The following is a 13,121-nucleotide window of genomic DNA, read 5'->3' as shown; positions in this document are numbered from 1 at the left end:
AAGAACAAAATTGAAGCTTAAAACAAATAGGAATTATTTCGTATATGAGAGGATATCTTTCAAGAAAGGCTCATGAAACAAAGGGCCGTTTAGTTGGAATAAGAAGCGTTTTAAAGCACTAAAATAATTTAGTGTAGGAGTCAGGATTAGCCCCCCTCTTATGTGGAATAATTTAGGTTCGTTTCAATGTCGCTCCTTACTTTCAGTTAGATTAACTTGTCTTTTTTACTTAATACTAAATCAAAAACATTGGAAAGGAAAAGCTTCTATGGTTTTTATCTGGATTTTTATCTTCTATCTTCTTACTTCAAACTGTTTCTTCCTTGTACCATATTATATACATAAAAAAAAACAATTTACTTCAACTGAGAGTAAGGAGTAATGTTACAACTTAAAATGACCACATATTTTTGCCTATATGAGGGAGCTGCCCCTTCCTCAATCCTCGCTTTTTACACTTAAATCTTAATTAAAAAAAACACTTCTCATTCCAATTCAACCGCCCTTGAGTCTGAGCAGGTTTTTTTTGAAGAATTGTGACACAAGTTAAGAATTGGCATAAAGAGCGAGGATTGAGGAAGGGGTAGCTCTCTCCCCCTGAATATACGGAATAATTTCTGTTCTGTTTAAGTACTGATTTTGCTTCTTACTTTGAGTTGAAAAAAAACATGCTTTTTTATTTAGTATCTGACATTTTAACAACTAACAATATAATTTTTGCCTGCTCATGCAAGAAAAAAAGAAGAAAGGATCTAAAAACAAAAAAGAAAAGAAAAAAAGACAAAACGGGAACACTTCAGCACGAAAGAATAGAAGCAAACAACAATTTCTTCATTCTTACTCATAGGTTGTATGTAGAGGCAGAAACTCAAGCAATGTTTCAAACGCCTTTTTTCTGCCCTTTTTTTTTCAGTAAATGCCACAATGACAATTCGGCCTACAATAGTTTGAGACCTCAAAACGAATGCGTTTCTCTAGTAGAGCCGATAACGAAGCAAAAACTCGTGGTAATTGCAATATACAGACCGAAGTATTAGTCTATCAGTGTGCAGTAAATCAGTCCCATATGAGCGGTACATATAGCAGGTGAGGATGAGGAACCGCTACATGAAGCTTTGCAAGGATCTTTCTGTTCAGTCTAAATTTTAGACAAACAAGCTTTCCGTAATTTGAGCGAACGTCATTGGTAATTGTTCTCAGTTATTAGCAAGTGAGAACTGCTGATATCATAACGGTAATGTCATTCCCCCGTACTTTTATGTTTTTCAGGGAAAAAGTGTCGTTCGTTCAACCATCATATATGCAAGATCACTGCTTTGCTGCTTGCCTGCCGAGGGACGAAATTACAAGAACATCGTCTTTATTATATTGACTCTCAGAGCGAAAGATTCATATCCATTTATCAGGCAGCCATGTTCTTTTTTTAGAGAGGCAAGATTACAACTTAACATCAGCAGGTCGTCAGTGTACGAAAGTAGGCTGAGGTCGCATAGTTTGATACTAAATTCTCCGCCAGTAATTTCTTGTTACTCCGGATGTTAGGTTATTAAACAGGACAAAGCTTAGAATAGATTCTTGCCGAAAGCCTCCGACATGTCTAGTGAGTCTGCTCAGGTGATGCCCTGGCAGTCTAACTTTCACAAAACTGGCCGAGTACCAGAGAAACAAAAAGGCTATGACGTGAGCATCACACGATACTCAAGTAAATTCAGGATCACCCGAGACTGCAAAACTGAATTGAATGCAGCTGAGATTTCCACGCTAAACACAAATAAGAAGAACCCCAACCTGTGAGCTTTGTCAATAGCTTTTTTAAGTGTATGTGCAAACACCGCAACTGAGGTTTCAGTTGAATCCAAAATGACGGTAATCCAGTCTACAATTCCCCTTAATTTCTGGGAGGAGAACTAGCTCGAAGACTTTACTGAGAGCACTAGAAACAGTAACTGATCCATATCATGTGCAATGATTCTGATTTTTCATTTGCAATATTTGACACAAAACCGACAAGTGTTGTAAAATTAGCGTGAAATAAAAACTTGGTAGCCTAAGCAAAATTGGTAAAATAAGGTAAAATTGGTAAAACAGGGTAAAATATGCTACTCCCTAAGTAATATAGGGTAAAATTGGTGTTTTACAGTTGTCCCGTAGCTACAAGAACGGTTAATCATTGCTGTTTAAGCATAACTTTCAGACTTTAATGAAATATCTTTATGATTCTGATTTTCCTGAGTTTAAAAAAGGTAATGCCCCTTCATCTAGAATTTCATTACTTTAGTTAATAGTCTAATTTATCTCTTTAGAAATCTTATGGCTAGGGTAATACCTCAACACTTGGACAGTGCTTGATTTTGGACAACCTTTTTGTAAAAAATAAAACATTATTCGGGAGTAAAATGAAATTAGCAATTTGTTTCTATATTCAAACTCAAGAAATGTTACCCTAATAACCTTGCATATTTGAATAGCGGCATTCAGCCACATCTCTCATACCATATACATGCTATTTTTTATTTATTTACAAAAGCGCCGAATGCAAGTAAAAAAAAATGTGGTTTGTAACACTTTGATGGGTTTGATTAACTAAGCACTAGATCAGAATAGCAGGATTTTCAGTCACTTTCAGTAATTAATGGTGTCTTCAAGAAGATCTACTCGCAAATCCAGATCCTCTTCTTCAAACTCAGATTCTCATTCAGTGTGCCTGTTCCCAAGCCCCCCAAACAACAAAATTCTTGGATACGGCCCTGAAGATTATGTTTGAATTTCTATCTCCAACCTCTCCTCGTCTCTCCCTTAGAACTAATTCTGTTTTTATCTGAAGACTATTTCAAAGCAACTGCTGAAAAGCAAGGGCCATAAAACCAGAATAAGAATTTCTTAAAGACACTTAGTCAGTAACAAAACATTTGGTAGCAATTGGTTGAAAAGCAGGCAAAATATTATAAAAGGACACTGGAACTTTTCATTAACAAATCATTGAGCCTCCATAAAAATTTATTCGACCACCCATTTCACATTAACACCTCTGAGAAAAATAAATCAACATATATTAATATTTTCAACCCTTATGGGTCTTAAGTATAAGGAATACAATACTATTGCCTCTGACTTAAATAGGAGAGTAGAAATGTCAATTTCCATTCTCACGAAGATCCGGAATTATCCAGGGGGAAATGAAGGGATTTTCGTGGGGGAGGGGGGAATTTTCCACATCCAAACGGGAATGTGATCGTCAGCTCCCGGGGAACAACGGAATGAACATAAAATTTCTCAGGGATATGAAAATTGTAAAATGAAGATACTGATTTTGCTTTGGCCCATTACATCGTTGAAAATCCAGATCATTTAGTCCATTGTAATGAGGCAACTTTAATATCTGAAGTTAATGGCTTCCCACATTCTTTTAGGAAGGCAATTGAAATAAAAAAAAATCCATAAATAGAGACCTTGCTTTAAACAGAGATACTAGAGATATTCCTATAAACTCATTTTACAATAACTTAAAATTAAAGGATTTAAATAAGGTTTTTTCTTCAGTTTAAATTAAGATCATCTGACCATACTTTTAACAAAATTGGGTCGGTAGACAAGATAAGTCAAACTATAAGCAGAATATTTTTGCCCAATCTAATTAGCGAATAATCTTTCATTATTTACTATTGCTTGGTTCGTTTGATTCAGTCTTTCTTTTGCTCTGTTAAGTTACTTCAAAAGATTATTTTTTCTTTTTTTGAGCACTGAAGACGGCTAAGCAGAAGTACCCGACGAAATATTTGCTGTCCATTGGCTGACATTACCCTCGTTTTTCTTGGCTATTCGATTTTATTATTAAATTCTTGTTTGTCATATGTCAATCCTGCCTGTAGTCTTTCTGTCTTAAACAACTCACAGAACTAATATAATTTTAATTAAACTACTATTATACCATTTCAAAATTATAATCATCTGTACTACAATACGCTTTATAGTTCTGATAACAAGAAGCTGAAGTCAGAAAGACAGCCATTTAAACTCATCAGCTATACACAAAAAAAAATTATATTCAAACCTGTTAATGCCAGCCTCTTCGCATTTTTTTCCTGTGAAAATTGCAAGCCCTCATACAATATGTCAGTAAAATACTAAAATACCGGTAAATTACATAAATTAAGCAAAACAGTTAAAGTACAAATTTTACATGGGTCTATAGAATTACAGTAAAAAACTTAACTTTACCGTGACCAATTTTACCAGTTACAACACTAACACCAGCTCATAATGAGCAGGGAACCATACCGAAATCAACACATCTGGAACAGAAAAGACATATGTTCAAACAGGGGAGCCGCACCAAGCCTTAAGTTATCCGGACAAATATCATCAAGACCAGGTATCTTTCTACGTTTTAATTTACGCACCATTTTCACTGGAAGCAATTTTGATATCACAAAAATATTTCGCACTTTTAGTAAGGTTTCAAGTAAGTTAAGCAGTCCTGCTCACGCTGGGAATTTTTGGAGCCGAATATTGTAGAGTAAAAACCACTCCTTTTCCGGAATGTCCGATAAGCATGTTTTCCCACTGGTCTTGGATCTCTTGAAGAACTTCCACATCATTTTCGGGTTTTTTTTAGGCTTACTCTGAAGCTTTATCAGCTTCTTCGCTTTTTAGTTTTTTCGTTAGATTTAGGTAATGCTCCTTTGTGGTCCAAACTGCTTCAGGAAGCCCCTCCCTCCATGCTGTTTCCCTTGAAATTTCTCCCTGGAAACCAGTCTCCCCATATAAAAATTATACCCGTTTACCGACCCCCCCCCCTCCCCGCAGAATATTCCACCCAAAAAATTCCGTATATTTCCCAATAATAAATACTAAATATGGACAACGGGCAAATTGCGTAGCTTAGAGGCCTCTCCCCAGGGATTATGGGGGTCCTGTTATCCCCAAAACCATTATTATTAGATATCTCAGCAATGTTGAATCAAATGGCTACATCAAAATTTTGATCAGGTTTTTAATGAAAGGGGCGTGGTAGGGGGTTAGTTGCACCCAATCCTTTTAGTCCGTTAAAAAAGCGCATTAAAACTTTTTATTTTCGTTCAAATTAGACCACTCTTGATTTTCTAGCATCATTGATTTGATACGATCACCCCTGAGAACAACTAAAAACAAATAAACACACATCCCTGATCTTTCTTCTGGCAAAAAAAAAAATACATAAAAAACTTCCATATTCCTACAGATAGGAACTTGAAACCTTTTCTCTAGGAATTTCTGATATGCTGAATCTGATAGTATAATTTCCATTAAGATGGGGTGTTTCCCCCTCTTTTCTAAAATCACACAAATTTCCTCAGGCTGAACTGTTATCCCGTCACTCTAATGGGCCTTATCCATACATAATCAAAAACAAAATTATGCATTTTACTATTTTTGGAAGGGAGGGGAAGGAGTTGCTGATTTTACATAGAGCTTTCATGCCAAAAATGAAAGATCTTATCACCCACTCGTAAGTTAAATATACCTCATTTTTTCGAATTTTTCCTCTCCCTTAAGCCTCCCAGATGGTCGGATCGGGGAAGACGACTTTATCAAATCAATTTTTGTAGGTCCCTGACACACCTACCAATTTTCATCGTCCTAGCACATCCAGAAGACCCGAACTCGCCAAAGCAAGGGAAATCCCCTCCCAAAATCCCCCAAAGAGAACGGATCCGTTCCAATTATGTCAATCGTATATCTAAAACTTGTGCTTATTCTTCCCATCAAGTTTCATCCCGATCTCTCCACTCTAAGTGTTTTCCAAGATTTCCAGTTTCCAAGATTTCTGTTTCCCTCCTCGAACTCCCGATGTCCCCGGATCCGATTTAAATTGAAAATGGAGCATCTCAAACATAAGATATTTCTATATATCAAGTTTCATTAAGATCCGGTTACGTATTCGTAAGATAAAGATACCTCAATTTTCACGTATTCCAAGGTTTCCGGTTTCCCCCTCGCACTCCCCCCAATGTCACCGGATCTGGTCAGTATTTAAAATAAGAGCTCTGAAGCAAAAGACCCTTCTAAATATCAAATTTCATCAAAATCTGATCACAAGTTCGTAAGTAACAAATACCTAATTTTTTCTAATTTTTCCAAATTACACCCCCCCCCCCATCAACTCCAACAAAGAGAGCGGATCCGGTCCGGTTATATCAGTTACGTATCTTGGACTTGTGCTAATCCTTTCCACCAAATTCTTCCTGATCTCTCCACTTTAAGCGTTTTCCAAGATTCCCCCCCCCAGCTCCCCCAATGACACTGGATCCGGTCGAGATTTAAAATAAAAGATCTGAGTTACTAGGTCCTTCTAAATATAAAATTTCATTAAGATCCGATCACTCACTTTTTCTAATTTTTCAGAATTAACCGTCCCACCCCAAATCCCCCAAAGAGAGCGGACCCGTTCTGGTTATGTCAATCACGTACCTAGGACTTGTGCTTTTTTCCACCAAGTTTCACCCCGATCCCTCCACTCTAAGCGTTTTCTAAGATTTTAGGTTTCCCCTCCAACTCCCCACCCCAATGTCACCGGATCCGGTCGGGATTTAAAATAAGAGCTTTGAGACACGATATCCTTCTAAATGTCAAATTTCATTAGGATCTGATCACCCTTTCGTAAGTTAAAAATACCTCATTTTTCTAGGGAGAAAAACAACACAAACAAAGCAAAACGACAAAGTATCGATTCCAAAAAAATTTATAAACAGAGTAATAATACCTTGTAATTAATATTACCTGGCTTTATATAATAAGAATCTAAAGAGCGTAGCTTATCACAAAAGCTATATTGCTGTCTTTCAGATAGCATACATAATATATAACATTTTCAACCGTTAATTTTTTTATTATATCCAAACTGAAGCAATTTGTCGGTTCCATTAATCAGCTACTTTTCTTTTTCTTTTACAAAGTTTTATCAAACATTCATTAATTTCTCTGTTTCTGCCATAATTGAAGAGGCCATAAATTTAGAAGAAAATGCTTTAAAAATACAGTCCTACAAAGGCACTGACAGAAACTATACTTTAGGTGACTGCCCTGGATTCCAGTTGCTAGAACACAAGGCTAGTGGAACGAAAGAACAAAACATGCAAAAACAAGTCAGATTAGCAGCGAATGTATAAACTTATTTTACTTACTGCTTTCACTTGATTGTCAATGACCCATGTTTTAAGCGTTTGATCCTTGCAAAGACAAATGATTTGATGATCTCGCATCCCTGAAAGAAAAGAACAAGAATGTAGTATTCAATCACTAGACTAACCAATTTAAATTTGATCTACCATAAGTAAAAAATGAGTTAATTTGAAAGCAATTTACAAAAGAATCGAGTCCTTTTTCAGGTCTAATATAGAGCATAAATTAGAAATTCCTCTCTTAAAGTTGTAATTATTTTATTAAATTTTCTTTAAATTTCAATGACTAAAACCACATCCTTCTTGTAGACTGACAATATGTACAATAAAAAAAAGAGCGTACCCTCAAGGTTCCAACAATAAAAAAAATGAAATAAAAGTAAAACCGATCTTTTGGCCTAGCTTAGAATAATTTGGAAAAACTAGGGAATTTTGTCTTTTCCTCATCAAATACTTACAAAAGTGATGGAGAATGGGAGCGTCCTTCAGGCCGAACCAAGGGAATCTAAGCCAACAGTTATTTAAGGGCCAAAATAACAGCGCAACGAATAATGAATATCACCATATCACTAAAAAGTCGGATACAAGAACAAAGTGCGGGCACAGGATACTGTAAACATATTTTCATGTGTTAATTTTCATATTGGAACAATAAACCAAAGCTTCATTTACATGTTGTAACCTTGGAAGTAAACTCCTTGCGAAGGCATTGATACTACTACTACTACTAACAACAACTCACTGCAGCACCAAGTCACCTCCAACTAACACAGCAACGCATGCTTCTCCTCCCTCGCATTCCATCCAAACCTTCTCTCTATAAAACCTCCCAAGAAGTCCCAGTTTCCATTAAATTCTTTTTTATAATCTCTTCCTATCCGTTTGGGGACAGTTGTCTCTAGATGGGCCAATTGTCTCTTTTTCTTTGCCCCTAGATGGATGGCCGAAAAGTACGCTCTTTGGTAATCTATCACCCTTCATCTGCAAAACAAGTGGTATATATTTAGTGCGGCTTACTGCGTGAAATACGGTCAGTCAGATGGATATTGCGAGGTCTTTATGTTAAATAACAATTACCTTTTCTTTTAGTTTCAATTACCTGCCTAAAAGACTGTGGTAATACATTTACTGCTGAAACCAAAGTTGTCTTGTCAAAGAGAATTCAATGATCTGGATGTTGAATACGGCGGAAAGTCAAAGCAGATTCAAAACCACCGTTTTTACTTTTAGACGTTAGATATAGAATTTAAGGCTTTGGTTGTCATCTTTGTGCTGTTGTTGACGTTTTTCTAAATGTTTACGGGCTCTACCAGCAATAGTTGCCACAGTCACATGGTATTTGATAAACCCCTCCGTGGTGAGTAACTGGGGATATAACTTTACCAGAGTTTAGGAAGTTCAAATGCCATGTGACTGAGGCAACTACAATGTTGGTAGAATACATCGAAGTTTAGAAAGACGCCTACAACAGCAAAACAATGACATAAATAAAGCTTTAAATTCTAATAGTACAAATATTTCTTTTGATTCTGCTTTAAGCAGTCATATTTTTGATAACCCTAGACATAAAATGCTTTATGAAGAAACTTCCCTTATTAGGAATGATTTAGCCATCAAACAGGTTGTTCAACAGGCAATTGAAATTAGAATCAAATAAATAGCAATTTTTCTTTAACTACAGATTTGACGAAATGTTCACTTAATGCCTTATATACAAATTTAATTAAAAATCATTTAACAAATTATAGTAAAAGACTAGAGCCAAGAGCTCATATGGAACTTATGACGAGGTAGGAACCTAAAATTAGACTTGGTACTAGAGTTACTGATTCCCAAAGAGACCGGATCCGGTTGGGTTATGTCAATCACGTATCTACAACTTGTGCTTATTCTCGCACTCTCCAAAGCACTATAAATCCCCCCAACTCCCCCAAAGAGATTGGATCAGGCCCAGTTATATCAATCACGTATCTATAACTTGTGCTTATTCTTCCCGTCAAGTTTCATCCCGACCTCTCCACTCTAAGCGTTTTCCAAATTTTCCAATTTCCGATATTTCCGTTTCCTCTTTCCACCCTCCAATGTTCCCAGATCCGATCCGAAATGAAAATAGAACATCTGAGACATGAGATCTCTCTATATATTAAGTTTCAATAAGATCCGATCAACCATTGGTAAGATAAACATGCCTCAATTTTCACAATTTCCCCTCCCTCCAAACCCCCAGATGGTCGAATCGGAGAAAAACTGTTATAAAGTCAATTTCGGCAGGTCCCTGACATTACCTACAAATGTTCGCTGTCCTAGCACGTCCAGAAGTACTAAACTCGCCAAAGCACTGGAAATCCCCCCCACCCAACTCCCCAAAAGAGAGCAGATCCGGTCTAATTATGTCAATGACGAATCTAGAACTAGAACTTATTGTTCCCACCAAGTTTCATCCTGATCTCTCCACTCAAAGCGTTTTCCAAGATTTCCAGTTTCCTCCTCCAACTGCCCATATGCCACCGGATCTGGTCTTCGGGACTTAAAATAAGAATTCTGAAGGTCCTTCTAAATTTCAAATTTCATTGAGATCGGATCGCCCCTTTGTAAGTTATAAATACCTATTTTTTTCTAATTTTCGAAATTAACAGTCCCTCCACTCCCTCCCCCCCCCCACATGGTCGAATCGGGGAAGCAACTATTTCTAATTTAATCTGGTCCGGTCCCCGACACGCCTACCAACTTTCATCGTCCTAGCTTATCTGGAAGTGCCCAAACCAGCAAAACCGGGACCGATAAACCAAGCGACCGACCGACAGATCGATATAAATTACGATTGTTATATGGCACTTGGCTGACGGGCAAGTGCCATAATCAGTAAACAATACCATTCTAACTGTTACGGATAGACCTTCTAGGCTGGCTGCCAAAAAGGCTAGATTAGCTTTAAGAGCTTGTTTGTAAATGTTTTTAATCAACTTGAATGATTTGTCTTTTTTCACTTTGCTTGATGTAACAGTCCTGGTTTAATTTCCCTGAAGTAATGATGCTAGGACTGCTTTGACAATATTTTTGTTTTAAAGGTTGCATTTTAATGTGAGCTCTTTTATATTCTTTTTTTTTAATTTGTTTTGCTGAGGACGGCCCTTGCATATAGGATCGAAATATTCAATTAAAGTTGCATTCCATTGTCTTATTTAAAAATTTCCATCTTGTTGCTCTATTTGTTGTATTGTGCTACTTTTTGTATAAAAAATTGTTCTACTTGTTGTTTATCATGGAAAGGCAGTTTGGTCTTCGGCACTATTTAAACTGGGACAAGCCCCGAATGACACTACCTTTCAATTTTTAAACATGCCAATACAATATTTTATTGCTACGCCATCCAGCTACACCTTCCAAATCCTCGGCAATTTTATCCATGACGTGGGCTTCACACAACAATAACAAGAACTTAAAGGCTTTAGGACATTTCTAGTAGTCGAAAATAAATTATGGACGACCACTTTCCCCTTGGCATTTTTGAATGCTAGTAAGGCATGAAAAACACTAGCACTACAGTTGGGGAGAAAAGGGTACGACTTACCAGTTCATTTATTTAGGAGTTCCCTATTGATTTTGCATTTCAGTTGAAAATCAGTTTTATTTTCGGTATATCATATATTCGGTAAGTTCATTCTTGGTTTCGTTTTTTATTTATGTCCAATACCTGTTTCTTTTACGTTTAAAATTAGTTCCTTTTAGCTTTAACATCTGTTTTTTAACTGTAATTGAGGTAGAAAGAGGACGACATCGCATTTCATATTTCAAGTAATTTCTGTCCGTTTTGAGTTTGAGTTGAACATCAGTTTTATTTTTGGTACATATTAAGTTCATTATTGATTTCGTTTTTATAAAGTTTAATATCTATTTCTTTTAACTTTTCATTCATTGTTCATTATAATTTCTGGTAGTTTTTTTTGCTCTGCTCAAGACATAGCTTCGTTCTTTAATTTTGTTACAAAAAAATTCTATTTGTAAGAAAATTGTTTATTAAATAACTCCAACATAGCCGCAATGTTTTATGGTATGTGAAACAATGTATTTTCCTACTTCTTTTAACACGCATTTAATTTAATTTCTTAATTTAATTACTTGTGTAACATTTTTTATTTTGGACTGAGGAATATATTCCTGGATAATGCGATCAAAAGTATTATACGAAAAAACTCTTAACCTTATAAGCAAGGCATAGCAAGCCAAATTATAAAATAATTTTCTTCACAACAATACTGTTTTTTCTAGAAAGGGGGCAAACCCCCCCCAAAAAAGTGTTTTCGTTTATGGGAAAAGAGTAAAAAATAATATCAGGTATAAAATTCAAACCTTTGATTGCTTCTTTCGTGCTGGTGTAAATACAGAGTAACATTTTTTTCGTTCAGCTTTTTTACTATTTTTTTTTAAATTATTAGAAAGTAGAATTTCAATTAAGAATTATTCTTTTATTTTTATTTTTGATAGGCGTTTTAGAGTTTAGATTTATAAGCAACATGTAATAAATGAACAGCCTAAGAAAACCCTCGTATAAGAATTCATATAAGCAAACAACAAACCTTTTCCAGGAATTTTACCAACGGCAAAATCATAGACCGAATCATTAAGTCCAATAAACGAATGAACAGGCTGCTTTAAATCTGAAACTGACCAAAGATCCATTTTTGTTTCGCCTCGCTTCATCTGATGTATGCTTAAAGTTACCATTGAATCAGAAAAGGGCTGAAAATGTACAGTTTTCAAATGATTAGTGTCCAAGGTTCCTTTCTTTTATTTTATTATTTCTGTAACACAAAAATTAGTCTAAAAAAATGTAATTTGAAAGCAGTGTTGGAATAATATAAATCAGGACAGAAATCTGTTGTGGTGGTAGTTATCGCCAAACCCCAGGTTCTACTGAGGATTCCCAAGAGCCATCAGAAAAGAAATTGGATTAATTTGATGACAAACATCTGTTCGTATGTAGTGACTTTAATCTGAATCCTGATGGAAAAAAATCAACTCCTTAAATTAGTAAATTTCTAAATTTGATGTCTAAGTAATACGTCACCTGTGGCAAATATTTGTACTCGGATTACTGCTAGCGCTGAGTCAGTAATTGATAATATTTATTGTGGTATCAGGAATGATACAGATTAAGTTGTCATTACCGAAGCCTCTGATCACCTTCGTGTTGTACTGTAAGTGAATAATTTTATTTTCGCGAACCAAACTTTAAGATCATAGAGAACCTACTGATTGACTTGAAATGGATAAAGAAGCTTTGGTTAAAATTAAAAACGAATTAGAAAAGCCTATGTTTGAGTTTAACGAAGAGAGTGAGTTTAATGTGATTACGAAGTTTTGCTTCTGGTATATTGGAGTGAATGAAATGTAAAAAAACAAGTAGTAAAACGTTTCGACAGTCAGTTCTAACAAATAAAAAGCGATGGATTTCTAAGAATCGATGGCTGCGAAGAGAAAAAGGGAGATTGTTATTTAAATTTCTGTACATCAACGTATGCAAACAAGAGGTACAGAAAAAATTGATAAATTCAATAGGCTATTTAGAAAAGCTAAATAAGAATAAAATCAAGAATAATTTGAGAACTTGGAAGAAATCCTGCAATAACCATTTAGCAGCCTATACAACCTAGAATTTTACCATATTAGATCTTTCTCATCGCCAAAGGAAACTCTGATTAGTTGTATGACTAATCCACAACTATTGGAAAGAATATGGCAGATTCAGCAAACCCTAGCTCTAAGGAAGAGTCATTTGCTCGGCTTTTACCTATGGCTTTTGATACTTTTTCTTATTTATATCCAGATAATATCGAGGAGCTCCCCAAGGCAGTCTGGAGGAGGAAAGGTAATGCCGTACGTTCAAGTTCTTTACTATCTAAAAACAAATTCTATCAACATAATGACCCACAGTAAGGTCAATTCGTGTGTGTTCTGCCA

The 13,121-nt window shown here is 35.7% G+C and overlaps 1 protein-coding gene across 3 annotated transcripts in view; it reads right to left on the bottom strand.

Moving 5' to 3' along the window:
• The window catches only part of LOC136033059 (GATOR2 complex protein WDR59-like), a 125,062-nt gene that overhangs the window by 60,018 nt on the left and 51,923 nt on the right, over positions 1 to 13,121 (bottom strand). For all 3 annotated transcript variants that reach the window (XM_065713647.1, XM_065713650.1, XM_065713649.1), the window contains exons 8-9: positions 11,738 to 11,900; positions 7,164 to 7,243 (exon numbers count right to left, since the gene is read on the bottom strand). In XM_065713647.1, coding sequence (XP_065569719.1) covers positions 7,164 to 7,243; positions 11,738 to 11,900 — 243 coding nt within the window. The remainder of the gene's footprint in view (positions 1 to 7,163; positions 7,244 to 11,737; positions 11,901 to 13,121) is intronic.

Source organism: Artemia franciscana, chromosome 11, assembly GCF_032884065.1.
Source record: "Artemia franciscana chromosome 11, ASM3288406v1, whole genome shotgun sequence".
In the NCBI taxonomy this organism is placed as follows: Eukaryota; Metazoa; Arthropoda; class Branchiopoda; order Anostraca; family Artemiidae; genus Artemia; species Artemia franciscana.
The sequence above is the reverse complement of the archived record's forward strand: the minus strand, read 5'-3'. Positions and strand labels throughout refer to the sequence as shown.